At 38.4% G+C, this 17,765-nt stretch overlaps 1 protein-coding gene across 3 annotated transcripts in view; it reads right to left on the bottom strand.

Annotated features, from left to right (window-relative positions):
- EGF (epidermal growth factor) overlaps nt 1–630 on the bottom strand; it is a 57,245-nt gene extending 56,615 nt beyond the window's left edge. For all 3 annotated transcript variants that reach the window (XM_066548120.1, XM_066548119.1, XM_066548121.1), the window contains exon 1: nt 30–630. In XM_066548120.1, the coding sequence (XP_066404217.1) occupies nt 30–156 (127 nt within the window). In that variant the 5' untranslated portion in view covers nt 157–630. The remainder of the gene's footprint in view (nt 1–29) is intronic.
- Between the last annotated feature and the right edge of the window lie 17,135 nt (nt 631–17,765).

Genomic DNA, 17,765 nt, shown 5'->3' on the forward strand with positions numbered 1-17,765 from the left:
TCTTCATCTGGGAATGTTCAGCAACTTACCTACACAAGCAGAGTTTTCAGGCTTTAATCTGTATCCATTAGGACAGTTCCAGTGCTGCAGAGCTGAGAGGCTGACAAAACCAATTTTAAAAACCACTGGCAAAAAAGCAACAAGGAAGAGAAACATAATCTTGAGGGGTTTTTTGAGCTGTCACTAGAGAAAAACTAGCTTGTATTCAGTCATATCCAGGACAAGATGAGCATGTGTAATTCCAAAAGTTTTCTGCAATCTGTCACTTTAGACTCAGACATCTTATCACAATTTCAAGTTTTATCTTTGCCTTGCTTTTCTTGTCACTTTAGACCTTACTGTGTCTGACTACAACCTTGAAGAAATTCCTGGGAGATTTCTTCCCCACACACATCAGGGCTTTTTTCTCTCGCTCTTTCGTTTCTTTTTTTTTCTCTTTTGGAAGCCAAGTATGAAATGCCTGACACTCTTGCCACAAATTTAACACAGCTCAAAAGCCATGCTCGCAAGGATCACTTCAAATTTCCTTGCAACAAGGCTGCTGTTTAAATCTTTAAAGCAGAGAATTCAGAAAGCTCTTCAGCACAGGTCTCAGTGGAGTGCAGGGAGCGAAATCTCCAGGTACCGTCCTTCTCCGACACGCAGTTGTTTTTTACATCCAGACTTGGATGGACTCCTCTTTTCTTTTTAAAGCGCTGCTTGCCCCACCTCTTCTCTTTTTAGTACCACTTGAGTGAACCCTGTGTTTGCACATAGTAATGTGGTCAGTTCCTTACTACAGGGAACTGAGCCAGCATGCAGATATCCAGCCACCCATAATAAATACAGTCTCTTTAGAAAAGCAACGCCTCCTGCTTGAGAAGTACCTGCAGCTTGCCAGCTAAGTTTTTTCCACAGAGGTTGTAGGCAAATTTATTCAATTCCTGTTCATTCTCAATTAGTTGCATTCCTCTTAATATCATCCTGTGTTTTACCACCAGAAACAAATTTTGTCATCAGAACATTTAATGCAAAAATCAGGGGGAAAAAAATCCCTCTGGTTTCTCTGATATATTTTTACTGGAAATCCAAATCAGCTTAAGGTCAAGATCCAGGGTATGTGTTTGTTAGTTTGGACTGAAACTCTCTCTATCAGGTCTGAATTTGGCCCTTATGCATTTCCAGAAGAATACCTGTTTGTCAGAGACTGGGGTAATGTGTTCTGAGCCTGTATCACCCACAGAGGTTGCAGACATTTATATGTACCCTGATGCTGCACAAGGCTGCTGTCAGGGCGCAATGCTCTTTTACACCTGTTCCACTGAGGTATAAAAATTAGACAAATTCCAGATGCTCGTAATTCTTCAGTATTGAAAAAAAATCTCCTTTTTCCCAGTCCATCAGCCTAGACCAGCAAAGCTCTAAAACACAAGCATAAGTTTGTGCTTCTAAGATTTACTTTCAACAAAAGTGCTGAGATTTAAGCATGTGTTTAAATGGTTGACTGTGCCAGGCTTTGTTGAGCTAACTACTGTGAGGCAATCTGGTTCTGTCACTTTTTTTTTTCCTTTGATTTTATAAAATTTTATTTCTGGAGTGCTGTGCTGGAATGAATACTAACACAACAGCTGGATACAGCAGCAGCATCAGAAGGTACCTACAACTGCATGAGTTCTGCCTCTCCTCTCCTCTTCGCTCCTCTCCTCTCCTCAAATTTCTCTGAATCACTAAGAGTCCAGACTTGTACTGTCAGAAAACAGGACTAAAACCTTATTATGAATTGAGCCACTCTCCATTAAAAGTAATGTTTCTTGGTGTTTCTGTCTGTGTGAAGGCACATTCTGGTCTCTCAATCTTCACTGCTACAGCCACGGCAATTAAATCCAGACTGACAAATGGAGCCGCATTTCCATATACTCTGTTCAGAACCCAGTCTTTATCCCACATGCTATGCTATAAAATACAATAACAGTAATGTAAATTATGCAGGGCCAGACTCATGCCAAAGAGCATTTGCTTCTCCAAATAGTCCCTTGGAATACAAAAGGGCAAACAATGTGAAACCACAGTATAAAGCCATCCCATCTAGGATTACAGGATCCTGCTCAGGAACTGTGGTATGTTCCACATGAACCTCTTTTACTAATTCTGCATTCATCAGTTCCTCCTCACACAATTTTCTTCGCTGTTCAAGCTGTGAGCAAGCAACCCTGACAGTTTAAAAGGAATGTGTCACTTCTTTGTGAGCAGCCACCAGCAGAATGTTTGCCAGACCATGAGGGTGGCCATCCCAGCACATCCCTGACCTCTTCCAGGGCAGACTCAGACAAACTTATTGAAGGAGACAGAGTGAATAAGCTCTCCCTTTCCTTTTAAAACCCAGAAACAATTTCTGTCTCACTTTCTTTTCATCTCTCATTTACACACATTGTATTTTCTGAACACCTCCCTCAATCTTCCCCCACTGCTCCATTTCCATATTTGCCTTTACACAAAACACAGTCAAAGGTACATCCCAGAATTTCTTTTTTTTCCCTCTAAATTAAATATAAGTATAGAACTTTCTGACATGCCAATACCCCAACAACCTTTTCTGAAGGAACAATTCACTTTAGCCAAGTAGAGACCAGTTAATAAATTTGTTAATTTTACCATCCTAGAAGTACAGGAATGGCTTAAAAACAGGAAGAAAAACTCTTTAATATTGGATTTTTTTAATTGTTTTTATTTTTTTACTCTTAAACCCCAAATTTAACTTGGACCAGAGCTAGCTACCAAACCCACAGTATGATATGATGTGATCTAGGCCAAAGAAGGTAACTACCCATTTGGAAGTGGATAGAATCAACCACCTCCCCCTACAACGAACCAGAAGGTGCTCAATAAAGTATTAAATTCATCAGGCTGTGCCACACCCATGCTTTTAAAACATATGGTTTTTCACCAAGTGGTTCAGCATACTGCTCACAATAATTCCTTCACACCTGAAGTCATTAAGCATTTCAGAGGTTGTTCAAATAAGTTTCTAAAAAACAAACAATTGTGCTCACCTTCAGGCATTAAGTACAGCAATATACTTTAGTCTGGCACTCATATGATAAATTAGACCAAATTAGCTCTACAGTCTAATTTGCAGGGGCCACTGCAGAATCAGTCCCAATGATCTTAAAATCATCCCAGTTCATCAAATGTGAAGAATTTAGTTGAATTTGACCTGCTGACTCAAAACATTTATGAACTAACAGCAAATAAAAATTTTATCCCTTTCTCTTGGAGTTCTCACTACCTTTGTTGGCTTTGGAAGGCTTTTTTTACCAAAGTTGGGAAAGATCATCTAGCAATTCAAGTACTGGGGGGCTTCTTGGCAAAGAGCTGCTGTAGTTCAAGGACAGTATATTCTGACTGTTTCTAAACTGCTGAGGAAACAGCCCTCCCTCAGCTTCCCATTATCTACATTGTATTAATAAACACATTGTTTAAGTCATATATTGGCTCTTATTCTTGCTCACTACACATTGCACTAGCTTGTCAGCAATTGGACTTCTTTTTCTGTTAGCCTCTGAAAGGCTAATTCTGGCCTTAGGCATATTCTAATGTGGTTAAAGTTATATTTTTTAGTCAACATAACCCAAATTACCACCAACACAGGTAAATTATTAAATGTGAATTCAGTGATGTAGCATAGGTAATGTGTTGCAGCTATCTCCAGAACAAATAGCACAGAGCAGTGAGGAACATTCAGATCCCACAAAACAGATTCCAGAACCTCTCCAACAGCCCCAGAAAATATGCCAGCCCCTGGGACAAGATGCTCATGTATGTGTCATTCTGTCACAAAAGGTATTGCCACCAGAGAATCAGCTGATTGACACAAGCAACTTTTGTGATGCTACCGGGGATTTCTCATAGTCCTCAGAAAAAACCACCCAACAATTGCCTAAGCCTGCCTTACACCTCCTTGCTGCAGCCTGACCTCAGGGTCAGGCTGGGGCTGGCTGACTGATCTCTGTATTTCCTCTGACATGACAGTGCTTGATTCAGTACTGTTCGTGCCATTTCAGCAGGTTCAGCCTGCATCATCTATAATTCTGACAAAAGGGACATTATGCAATGTCCCTTATTATGCCTGTCAGAGCAGAGAGAGGCCCAGCATGAGAGACTGGCATATTGCAGTGCTCTCTAAAAGCAAGAATGCCTGAAATCTCCTCCTGAGGTATGATGGCCATTCTGGCTTTGTCCTCAAGCATGTCACTCATCACTTCAACAGTTTGGAGATTATATTTGGCTGGCAGGATGTTTTAATTTAATTTACTAATAAAATTAATTAAATAGTGGGGCTTTAAATCATGAAAGTTTTTTGAAAACCAAGTGTTATTGTAAGTAATCTCTTTCCAGTTGTCTGTTGCACAGCAGCAATTATGACAAACATCTACTGGATTTTTTTGGGAGTTTGAGTACCATAATTTTTCTGCTGTGATTACATTTTTTTCCTACTAGAAACTGATTCTAAGCAAAAGAAAAAGTTTAAATAATCTGTGTTTAAAACATTCTGTTAACTATAGCCAATATTATCTTTTTTAAAGCATTTTTACATTTAACATTTTAACAGGCACATTTCCCCAGCTGCTATACAGTAAATTCTTATTTCATCAGCTAGACCACACTGGAATCCACTGAAGGATCCAGAAAGAAAGTTAAATATACTTTCTCTCCTATCCTGACAGCCAGAACAAGAGTGAAACATTCTGGGGAAGCCACATAGCACATTACTGACTTATGACATTTATCAATGTTAGATGACTACTTCAGGCCTCCATGTTAACAGACATGAAGGAGTAGTTAAAATAGCATGTTGAAACAGTCAGTTGGCTCTCTGAGGTGGAAACAAAGCTGAAGATAAAGCAAGTCATTTTTTACCATGAATAACATCTTTGCAGCTTGCTATGTGAGAACATTTAACAAAGGCTGTTAGTAACAGGTATGGCATAAGTTCACTATCAGAGTTAAAAAATGTATCCTCTCTGTGTGTTTTGCTGTTTCCCTCCCAAGGATAGCTCTGTTTCCATCACAGCAAAATGATTTCCAGTACACATACTAGAAGAGCTGCTCTAACAGATCTCTCAGACCAAAGGCACTGGCTGAAATCTAATTTCACTGATTTTTAGAGTTCCTGAGCACTCACCATTTACACTAATACCAGTAAGAGATTAGGAATTTATCTGTCAGTCCATATGCTCTTATTTCAAGTCCATCTATCACAGATACTGTTACTTTTACTTTTTTTATCCTGTAAGTTCTGGCCTGGGGAGGTGAACAATTAAATTTAGTTTTTTATCAACTTTTTCTACCTCATTACAGACATTTTCAGATGGTTTATTCTTCTTATGACCATAGAGAATAAAGAGCAAGGAACATTTTGTAGTTTTGTTTCATAGTTGCCTTGCTGGCTATGTGGAACAGAATCACTGCACTTACCAATCCAGTTCACTTTGTCCAATTAACTCCATTTTACCTGGTGCATCTGTAGCACCAGTTTGGCACATCTACACAAACCCACATCTGCATAAACTTACATCTGTCTAGCACGCCTCAAAGACAGAACCAAACAGGATGGACAATAAATAGGAGTAGAAGCATAAACAGGCATTGTTATAGTCAGCTTTCCACAGCAAAATGAAATTGTCTTGGATTCAAGACAATTCCAGTCTTGAATTGGAATTCAAGAGAGAATTGAGACCTTGCCAGGGCCCAGTACTGAGCTCCTGCAAGCAGGTTTCAGGATACTCCCACGTGCTGTCACACTCAAACACTCTGCAGGAAGCAATGACATCCTGAGCATGTTGCAAGCCACATCCTCTTTGTGGAAGGTCATTATTTTCCTACAAATGCCCATGCTGCTGGTGTCAGAAGGATTCTCTGGTGAATTGGTGGGCAACCAAGAGCAGGTATAGTAAAACACACTTCTGGCTGCTGGGAATGTTCAGTTTTCCTACAATTCACAGAACAGGTTCAAGAGCTCTCTGGAAGCAACTTTTTCCTGATTAGTAGATCTTTGAGCATTGAGCATTTCCTGAAATATTTGCTCAGAGCCTGCTGAAAGTAAACTTGCACTTGGACGTACAAGTTTTTGATGTAATGGCATTTATTGTGTGAGACGACTTTATGGGTTCAATATAGAAGAAAAGCAAAATAATAAAGAGGGTCAGACCCTACCCAGAGGGGCCAGAATGGATTTCTTATACCAAATTGGGAAGCAGTTGGCACAGAGTGATCAGCAAGGGCTCTGCCATGCAGGAGGCAGCGTGACCTGACAGCACCTCAGGGAGCTGCAGGCAGGGCAGTGCCAGAGCCTCTCACAGACCCAAATGCCTCTGTGAGCGTGATATCCCAGGACTTGGCATCCAAATCCTGCAGCTACCAAACACACCCTGCTCGAGGCCACAGCTGCCAGCTCTCCATCTAAACAGGGACAAGGAGAGAAGAGCAATGGGGAAAAAGGCTGGGGCATTAAGCACAAGCAATAACCCACATTATATTTAGCTTTTAGATAATGGTTCTGTACTTCAAAGCTTTGAACAGATTCCATGTCGCTGGTTGGAGTGTGAATATGGAAGCTCCAGGTCAGACTCCACTGAGAGTGGTGATTTTAGAAAGGGAGAAACCATTCCTTGCAGTTGTCATTTTCCCTCTGGAGTCCTGTAAAACACTACTGCACTACAGGAATCTCCTGAGACTGCCTGCAGGAGTTAGGAATTGTATTATTTCTACAGTAGTGTTGAAGAAATTGAAATGACCTAACAAAGGCTTGGTCTCAGGGAGTGACCAGGCAAATACTAAGAACTGTGCTAAGCATTAGGGATGGGAGAAAATCACTTTGCAACAGAGCAGCATAAAATAATTGTGTAAGGAACAAACAAACAGCAAGCAAAGTGCTCACTAACATTCACACACATTCTCACAGAATGTCTGCTTAGCTGCACACAACAAGCAATGTCTGTCCAACTGAAGGGCGAATGAACAGATTCCTGGAAGCTACAGCTGCCTCCTTTACAATTGCCAGTGTGTGCTGGCTGGCATAGCCTTTACCTTACACCAGGCTAGGAAAAGCAGCAGTGAAATCAATCACAGTTAGGCTTTGCAAAATAAATGTCTATGGATGCATGGAGATGTGGATATGTGCTGTAACCATATGCAGAGCATATTAAAAGGTTCCTTCATTTCACCTACATCCCTGCCACAGGCTTGAATGGGTCAGGTAGTACTGAGTGATCCTGGCATACTGTGCAAATGGTCCAATACTTCCTTTTACATGAAGAAATTTTATTTAACATATTTAATAATATTTAATAATTAAATAATTATTTATTTAATAGCTGTTATAAAGTACACTGAGACTCTTGCCTGTAAGGTAGTACTCAAAATTGCAAAGTAGTTGTTCATTTATTCCTGCTAAGATCACATAGAGAGAACAAACTAGGCCATAAAATACAAGGTAAAGGAGAAAATTAATGTGGATTTGTATATGAGTTGTATCAGAAATACAGTGGTGTTGGAAAGCACTGAAAACTTCTGAATATCACTTGCTATTCTCAGAATGCAATATATGTTTATTTCTATATGGAAAAGCACAGTAAAATACATTTCCTTCAAAGGAGGTATATTAATGTTTGTAGTGCTCTTGTACCAAAAATCATTGCAGTGTATAATAGAAACTTATCTTTTTCAAAGTGCAAGCTAGATTTATTATAATAAAATTCCTATTAGTGCTATGAGAGCATTTTTGAGGGCCATTGCCCCACACACTATATAAAACAAATGCTCCACACTCTCAAGTCACTTCACAAACTACCAAACTGAAATTACTATAATAATGAACACAGTATCTAACCCATGATCACCATCTATAAGATGCAACCCAACCTATTACAGCATCTTTATCAAATAATAGAGTATTTCAAGGCCATTCTGTATAATATTACAAGTGGGCATTAGGAAAATACTCTAAAAAGGAGCCCCATGCAAATTCTCCTCAGCAAAGTGCATGGAGAAGGTTCCTGTACCTCTTGGGCAGTGCTTTGCAATTTAGCCATAGGTGCCCAGTTTTCCAAAATGAAATAAGACTCCAGTAAGGGGAGAGGGGCACAGGAAATCTATTCTGGGAGCCTGCGCTCTCAATGGTGAAGAGGCTTCTCCATTTGTGCATTTGCATTTGGCTGCCTTATTTAGAGCTGGGCTGGCAGGCAAGGCAGAACGTGTCAGAAGAAACCCCACCACACCAAAATATCTGGGTCAAACACCAAAATTCTGTTGCAATCTATGTATTGAGAGGGAGACTTATGGAAATGCCTACCTTATGTGTGCTGGCACAGAAGCCAAAGACACTCATCCCTGCTTACATTCCCAATGCTCACAGCCACTCACAGCTGCAAAAGGTACTGACTAAGGGCAGGGGCTCTCCTCCAGTGTTGCTGGATCACAAGCTTACCTTCACATTCCAGGATGAAATACCCAGAGTGACAGCTCTTCACTTTCAGACATGAAGGAGAAACTGATCCTGAGCTCACTGATACCGAATTCCCACTGATTACATAAAAAACACTGGACCAGACCTACCTTATGGAAATGACAGGTTCTTGTCTTGACACAGCTTAAAGAACTACATTTCTATTTTATCCCTCAGAAATCAAAAGTGTTTAAGTCCTTTAGTAAGAGAATATCACTATCATATGCTCTCCAAGGCCCACCTAAGTATTATTTTTTTTAAAACAGGTATGGTTTAAATCAGACCTGACATTAAGAAATAAGAAAAAAAAATTGGAAAATATTTCTAATATATTAGAAAATAGTAGTAAGCATAGCAGTAAAAAAAAGAGGACAGTCAGATTAAGGCCTTGGGATATGGTTTTCATGTCATGCCCTTTTACACCTGTCCCAAACAACCAGGTGCTACTGCAGGAGAATAGGATATGGCCATTTCTTTTCCCAATCCTAAGTCTACAGGAGGTTCCACCAGCAAACACTCACTAGCAATTGGCATCAGTATTCCTTTTCCTCTACTGCCTAAAGCAGGCACCTCTTCACTTATATCAACAAAGAAATAACACCTTCAAAAATTATCAGTTAATAAAGATTATTCAAGGTATGGTGTTCTGTGGATCAAGCATGCAGCTACTACTAATGCTTTTATAATAAGATGAAGAACAATCTATTAAGTGCACAAGCCTTCAAGAGAGGGAAGTCCTATAAGCAGTTAATGCTCAGTGGTTTGCCTGTACTGATATTTGGCTATTGAGAACTCTTGCTACTGCTGCACCCAAATGAATAAATGACAACATCTATCTTTCACATCCCTCTGGTTTTACCAGGACTCATCAGACTAAACATATTGTGGAGATTAATGTACAAAGAGGAAAATACTGCCATATCTTAGCTTCATGTGTTTAACATAGACAGATTTACCATGCAAACTTACCTCTGAAATTGCCAGGATTTCTCCTCACTAACCAACTGAACTTTTCATAGAAGTAACGTAGTGCCTATTCAGTATCTGAATAAGTAAAGTCTTTTTGATGCAGCAAAGTTCTTGGCAGTCAGTGCTCGGGCAATGTTGTTAGGGCTTGAAATAATGCTCTGGAGATTGGAGTGCTGGGCTCAAAGCAGTTTGCTGTGCTGGATTGCAGACTTACTGAGAAGCAGCATTTCCACAACTAGAATTCAGCCTACACTAAAGAAGGACTTGGTGTGCTAAATTGTGACTGACAGTCACTTTTCCTTTCTGCAGCATCATTTCTTACACAGTGGACGTGCTAAATTCTGTGAGTAGCAACTTAATGGCAGCTGGAAGCCCTGTTTCTCATAAACTGCTGAACTTTCAGGATGGTGGAACTGCTATGAAACACCTCCACATAAACAAAAAAAGCACTCTTGCAGAAATGTGCTGGGCAGAGCAGAGGTTGCTGATGGCTAGTAAGGCCAATTCAAAAAATCATGGAGAATTTTCATTTGTTTGCAGTCAGCAGTGATTTATCCACACCAGGTTCATACAGTGACCATTCAGTTGCACCTCCATGAGCCCATTACCCTGCTCAAAATCTCAGTCATCTGTAGTCTCCTTAATAAACAATTAGTCAGCCTCAGAGGCTTTTTTGGTACAGCATTTTTTGGGATAGGTTTAAAATACATTAATAAGGGACATTTTATCTATTACTTTTTTATCAATACTGCAAGAGGCTTTCCCTCTACCTGACACATTGCTGAAGTGACCAAGATGTGGAAGCATATTCTGAACCTCTCACACATCCCAAGCTCTCACCAGACACTTCTGCTATTTATGCCTGCTTATTCTTGGTGTCTGAGCACTGCCAGAAACAACGTGGGACAGTATTCATCTCACTGTAACTGGAGCACCGCCCCCCTAAATCTTGCACCACTGGCATTTGCTGAAATGGCTGTGGGCTCAGAAACATTGTCAAATGTCAGTTCCCAGGATGTTGTCAATAAATCATTTAGAGCATCTTTTCAGAACCTATTCCTATGTTTTCTCCCCAGCCCACACAAGGCTGGCATCATACAGTTCACAAAGAACATGGCCTTTTTACTCCAAGCATTCATCAGAGGAAGAAATCTCATAATTTCAGCTATATTTTTAGGTGGTGACATTTGATTTCAACTTCCTCCAGGCCTGTCCCCCTGCCCTTTTGATGAATCACAAGCTATTTGTACTGTAATGGGCTTCCTATTGTTAAAAAGTTTTGTTAATTCATTCTGCCCAGAAATATAACTGGAAAGGATCAGAAAGACATGCAAGGTGTGTTTTGAATGTAACATATCTAATAAAAATACATCACTTACATAGCTTATTTCTCTCTTCAGTTTCAGTATTCTACACAGTGAGACTGACAATCATTCAGGCAGCACTATCCAAGTTCATTCCAACTACCTTTCTAGCTGCCAGCTGTTATCAAACACTGGTCTAGCTTTTCCCACTCAACATGTGGCCCATCAAATTTTTACAGTTCATTTAGATTCCATTGATGACAAAGGTGTTTTCCCTATCCACAGGTCTTGTTGCAAAGCAGCTACCTCAGCTTCTGAATTGATATCAAATATAGTGGAAAAAATCACATACAACAATAGAGTCTTTTATCCCCCAGGTCAGATTTCTCTAAATTCTACTGAAGATCTTTCCTTTATCCATTACTGGAACTGGTGAATTGTTACTATTCTTTCTCCTCTCAGTTCTTGCCCATAAGTCAAACAATTGAAGGATGAGATCCTTCCACTCAGGGAACTGCATACTGTTCAGCAGAATGTTTTTATTCTTTACTTAATCTTACTTGTGTGTTTTCTGTAGGAATCTCCCTTGCTTCTCATGCATTCCCCTCCACCACAGCCTTTTTGTTAGTTTAGAATCTGTGTTTGATCAGGTGCCAATTTAGTACTCAACTTCAAGGCAGACTTGCACATAGATAGTTACAATAAAAATTCTTGTTTCCTATTCCAGCCACAAAACTATCATTTATGTGTTCTGCTTATACTGAGCACCTTTCTAAATGTTAATCCACCAATTCTGGGCTTTTCCAGGATCTTATTTCAAAAAGAGCAATTGTTTAATATTATTCCTTTTTTTGGTACAACTTCTGGCTGATCACCCCTTAAAAGAATTTTCAGGATCATTCTTCTAGTTTCTTTATACAGGTCAATGAGCTTTAAGAATTACCCTTTTTTCTCTCACATCATTTGATTCAGATTTCATTTCTAAATCTCTGAATCTTCATTAGTGAGAAACCAAAAACTTAATCACCTTGTGACCAGCCAAACTCTTGTCTCTGCCAGCCCACATTCAAGCATTCTCTAGTGTTAAATTATTATCAACGACACAAGAAAATGTCACTTTACATCAATGAACAAGGGACTTTATTACTTACCTCTCCTCATGAACTCCTGTTACAGTTTGAAAGAAATATTTCATATAGCTACTGGATACAATGTCTATTCAATCATTTTTCCTGATCAGAACAAAGACCATTCTTTTTCTGCCTTGTGAAAAATGCTTCTTTCCTTGTTTTTGCTGCTGATTACTCTATCCAAAGGGAATGTCTGCTCCTCTGTCAAAGAGTAAAGAATGCTCAAGCAAGGAACAAATAAACAGCACTTTTGTGTATGAAAATATGCCTCCACCATTCTAGAGAGTTCCTTTCCTCATGTTGAGGAGTAATTTAGCACAATCTTCTACTGAAAAATGCTATGCTCAGATTTTAGGCTGAAGCCAGAATGATTGACACAGAACTCTAGGAACTGAGTGCTTTGGAGATATTGATCCAGACACAACAGCAAACAGTACAATTGCAAGGTGCTGTGCCTAAGTTCATGTGGAAGTTAAATCACAGAGGAAGAAAGGGGACAAGATAAGAGTACAGTAAGCAGCCAGCTACAGAGAATGGCAAATTAAATTTAGGATAGTATTACATTCTCTAATCCTCAGCTATGAAGCATGATGCTCAGAACAAACAGGAGTGTCACGATTCCTGTTTTCACGTTCATGCTTCAGCAGGAGGAAATCCCTCCACCATGTCACTTCTGTGCCAGAGAACAAGAAACACCAAGCATATTCTTTTTTGGAGAATCAGTGAGAAACCAGAACAGGTCACTCAAGACCTGAGAGCATGCTCTGGAAAAACACCCACAGATAATGTCATTCCTGTGCAATCTGAAACAAGCAATGCACTGCAGGATTAGCTTAACATTGAAGAGGCTTCTATGCAAAGAGAAAAATAACATTAAAAGATAGTAACGTTATTCTGACTTTAGTTTGCCATGCCATTTAGCTGCCTGTTTACTGTATGCTTATATTGCCTTCTTTCTCTCTCTGTCATTTAACTTCCACATGATCTTAAACACAAGGGACTGGGCTATAAAACAAAAAAATATAATTGATCCAAGTTATTTTTGGAGTCTCAAGCAATTGGCCAAATATTAGCAGGAAAAAATTCAAGACACAAGACTCAGTAGTCCATCCAATCAGTCCATGGCACTAGATTTCATCATCATTAATTAAATCAGGTTCTTACAAAAACCAGTACTTATGAGTATTGGATTTATTTTCCTTTTTCTTCAACAAAGGTGTGACTGTTTTAGAGACTGGAAAATACTACAAAGTAGACTATACATAGTGTTTTGTTCCTCTTTTCCAAAACAATACTAAACTAGAAAGAATAAATGAGAGTCAAGCAAGAACCTGATCTAGAGATTTGTTAATGAATTTACTTTTTTGAGGATGCTAGAGGTTTTCTTCAATTGTATGTCTAAAGGAAGAAAAATACTAAAAAAAAGATAAAAACAACAAAGTATTCATTTACTTGACCAAACAAGTAACGTACTGAATTTAAACTAGAGTTGCACCAAATATACTAGTAATTGTCATTTTGGATTGTTCTTACTTTCCATCTAGTCCAGTAGCATTCTCAAGTACCAGCAGCCCATACCAGAGGCCTTAGAAGAAACTGCTTGAACTTTTCAAAGATCATAACAAAAAACAAAACAAACCCCCCCCAAAAAAAAACAAACAAAAAACAAAACAAAACAAAACAAAAAAAACCAAAACCCAAGAAACTACAAATTCCTTTGCCTCCTTTGCCTCCTCCTTAAAAAAGAAGATATTTCAGTAAAATATTTGATAGCTCATCACGCTTTAGAATAAAGTATTTTCTTGTCAGAGCCTCTTCTGCAAAATGTAAACATTCATACACTGTCAGTAAACTGGTATTCCATTATTATGAGAGGTTAGTTGTAGTTGTTTGCACAGTCAGGTCCTTTCATAGTACTCTTAAGCCAATCAAGGGTCTTTCAGAAATACCAGACATGAAGTTAGAACAAATATACTTAAAATATATACCTGGCAGGTGCTATTGATCTTGCTGCAGCAATTTTACATTCTTTTTTAAAACACTAGGTTAGGATGTTATTTCATAAAAATAGAAAATGGAGAAAAGTGCAGTTACTTCTATATTGGAAAATATTATATCCTTCTGTTCATAGCTGCTTTCTGCCTTTTTGATTGAAATTATTCCCATCTTGAACACCTATGAAAAATACAGCTTTGTTAAAATAAAAAAGTCTTCATACAGGCTGTTTCAGACTGATATTTCAGCTTGATTTTCCTCTGTTTAGCAAGGGAGTCTTTCAGATATATAAAAATGACACATTATTTGTGCCTCCATTCTGAAGAGAACTCTGACCTCTTGAAATTCAGAATAAAAAAATTCAGTTATTTGTAAATAAAAAAGAAAGCATCTGTTCTATGGAGAACTTCTCATTTTCAACAAGGAATGTGACAATGCTGACCTGGAGCTTTTGTGGCTTCCTATAACACCTAGAACAATGCAATGAATTCTGTGAGAGAAGGCATCCAGGTCAGCAGGCTTCCAATCTGCACACAGTTAGATTTTTTTTTTTAAAGTTCATTTTGAAATTTCATCTGTTGTCATGAAGAAGATTCAAGTTTGTGTTTACCTCCCAGCCACAAATCTAACAAACTGGTTGTTTTTAAAACAAAGTCATAGATGAAGATGGATGATTGTAGTATATTATATCTTGGTTTCTGAGTCTCTCCAGAACTGCTGCTGATGCATGCCCATCTTTTTTGCAATAGACTCATAAGCTGCCTGCTCATCCCTTTTCAGTTTAAAAGCAGTGCTCTCCAAAAACTTCTCACAACTTTCACTGGGGCACAGGCAGACTCCAAGACCAGCTTCAAGTGCATTCTTCAAATTCCCCCAGTGCCATTGTCCCACACTGCAATTTTATAGCTGCCCCCACCTTGTCACGATTGGGCATGTGTAGAGCTCCAATCATTGCAATAATCCAGCAGTATCTTCAGGCATCATTTTATAGCTACCTGTCTGCAGATGCCCCAGCACCCCTGCCACTCAAATGCAGAATTGCAAGTAAAGGACATTGTGGCACACAGTCACAGAATTCTCTAGGACACCACCATTCCGTGGTTTCTCAGCCTTTCTGTACTTTCTCTGAAAATTCATTTCTTTTCAGACTTCCTTTTGTCCATACAGTTACACTCATCACATGTTGTCTAAAGCTATAAACAAAGATGAAAGGGTCAGGCATACACACTGCCTTGTACAAAAACAATTTTTTATTTTCACATGAAAACAACTTCTGGTTTACTTACTTCTTTGAAAAGGTATTGAGTTTGAAATGTCCTTTGTTTAGCCCCCTAGACATAGTCCAAGTGTGAATGCTTTTGCTATTACAGACATTCTCATGTTACACATTAAAGCGTTTTCTCTCTTAATTGCCTCCCTGAGAAAAGTATGAGACTCTGATGATGGTGCAAGGAATATAAAGCCTACTGTGAGCAATGGCAAGGACTAAAATAGATGCACAGACACCTTAAGTTTGGCTTAGTAAGTGCACATTGAAGCCAAGATTATGGTTTAATATGATAAAGTACTAAAAAGTATTATGATAAGTACTATGCTCACTAAAACACTAAGTAAAAATGAGGTTTACTTAGAATTCAGCTCACATTACTCAGTTATTTCATTAGTCATCCAGTTTTGACACATCCGTTGTGGGTAATGTATAAAAAGATGTCCAACCTTTTTGGGAAAAGCAGGATGAACTCAGAAAACAAGTGCAAAATATATGAAAGGCGACACATAAACACAGGCTAAAATCTCTCTGCATTTTCCTACACAGATTATATTCCTCACTGTTCATACCAATGCTTGATCCAGTGCTGCATTTCAGAAGACATTATACAAATGATCATGGGTGACAAAATCTATCTCACAATGGTTCCATCATTAACAGCTGACAATATAAAAAATTACATCTGCTAGCAAAGTATTTCTTCATCATTTTAATCAAACCTGTTCTGGGTGATATAGTGCAAATGTCTTTATTGTGTGATTTGCCCTTTGTGTCAAATTCCTGCCAAAATTCCCCAGCACATTTGGTGTTTTGACATGGGTTACAGAAGCATGTTTGGATTATGCAACTCTTTTGTCACAAAAACCATGGAAAAAATAAGGTATAACATGTTTTCTTGAAAGAACATGCTCTTGATAGTAAATTTCATCTTTGATAGCCCATGTGGCCAGAGATTAATTTCTAACTTTATGGCATGCTAATTCCACAAGGATTAGTCAAACCCAAAGGTTTAACATTCACAAGTGATCTCTCTCCAATGAACTGTGCACCACCTCAGTTTGATATATTGATGTATCACCTGCAAGTCAGGTGATATCACTTTTGAACTCCAGAATTAGATTTAGAGCTTTGAAACCTGGAATCAAATGATCTCCAGGAAAAAAAGGAAAGTTAAAACAATTGTTCTCATTAACAAAAAAACATGGTATTTTTAATTGGAAACCCCTTCAACAACTACCAACTATACTGTCTATCAGGAAAATAGAAGGCAAATATTGGAACACTTCAGGTCCCGCACAAACCTGCTTTGTCATTAACATGTCAGATGAACCTTGGTTTTGACACACACAGAATCTCTTTTCCCAAAAAAAACCCTAAATTAAAAAAAAAAAAACTGCCAAAGTAAAATAGCTTAGAAAGATAAAACCATTTTCATTGCAATCAAAATTATTCATGGAAAAAGAAAAAAGACTGATTTTTAACCACACATACCTGTAACACAGAAAGGAACACCTAGGATAATTCTGAGCAGGCAAGCTAATTTTGCACTTTGAACATCCCACCTGCTGCTTTATTAGAGATCCCATAGTCTCAAATACTCATTCTACTAATCCTGGTCACTGGGCACCATGGTGTAGGTGCTATAGAGATTTTTTCAGTGTGTTCATTTCCTGCCATGATTTTGTGTCAGAGGCTTTTTGACACCTCTCACCAAGCTATGCCTTACAAGACAAGCTCATCAGCATTCCAGCAGGCAAAACTTCATCCTACATTAGTGACAATGAGAAATGCTACTGTTTTGAAGCTGACAAACATAGCTTTGGTTTGTAGCTTAGAGTAATATTTCTCCCTCTGGAAAATGTCAATTCCCAGTTTCCTAACAAAACAAACAGTTCCTCTAGGCATAGAATGGTCCAAGAAAACAACACAGCTGTAATTTTCAGGAAAAACTGTGGCTCACAATTCATACATACTTCTAAATATAATATCTGAACCTAGAACAACAAAAGTTCTCTTTATTTTAGGCATTAAAAAAAAGCAGCCTCAGAATAGACTATTAATTATTATCATTAACAGGCAATTCTCAATTCACTGTTACTATTAATTTCTGATTTTTAAACACGGGGAAGCACATTCACAATTAACTTTCACTATGCTCATTAAACTTCACATCCAACATGTCCCAAGGACAAAAACTCCTCTTACTGTATTTCAAAAGGTATTATATTACTGCAGTGTAGTACACAATACTGTGCAATATCTGTGTAATATATTTACATCTAAGAGTGTGTGTTGTATTACACAGTAACACAGAATTTTCTGTACAGAGGTTTCTGAAATTGAGGTATATAGACAGACATATCCAAGTAAATTCTAAGGCTGAGATTTTGCAATAAGATCACCTGATGTAAGTTAACATAATTATCTAGTGTCTCTCAGTTACTTCAGGACACTAAAGAAGCTTCTTTGCCCTTTGCAATAACATCTGCAAAATGACAATAAGATGTGCATTGTACCTCTCAAGAGCCCATAAACTGTGACTTCTGTCTTGACTGGACTGAGAATTCTTCAACCCATGATACAAGAAAACTTTTATATTCAAATAAAGTTTTGAT

The sequence above is a fragment of the Molothrus aeneus genome, chromosome 4 (genome assembly GCF_037042795.1).
Source record: "Molothrus aeneus isolate 106 chromosome 4, BPBGC_Maene_1.0, whole genome shotgun sequence".
Lineage (NCBI taxonomy): Eukaryota > Metazoa > Chordata > Aves > Passeriformes > Icteridae > Molothrus > Molothrus aeneus.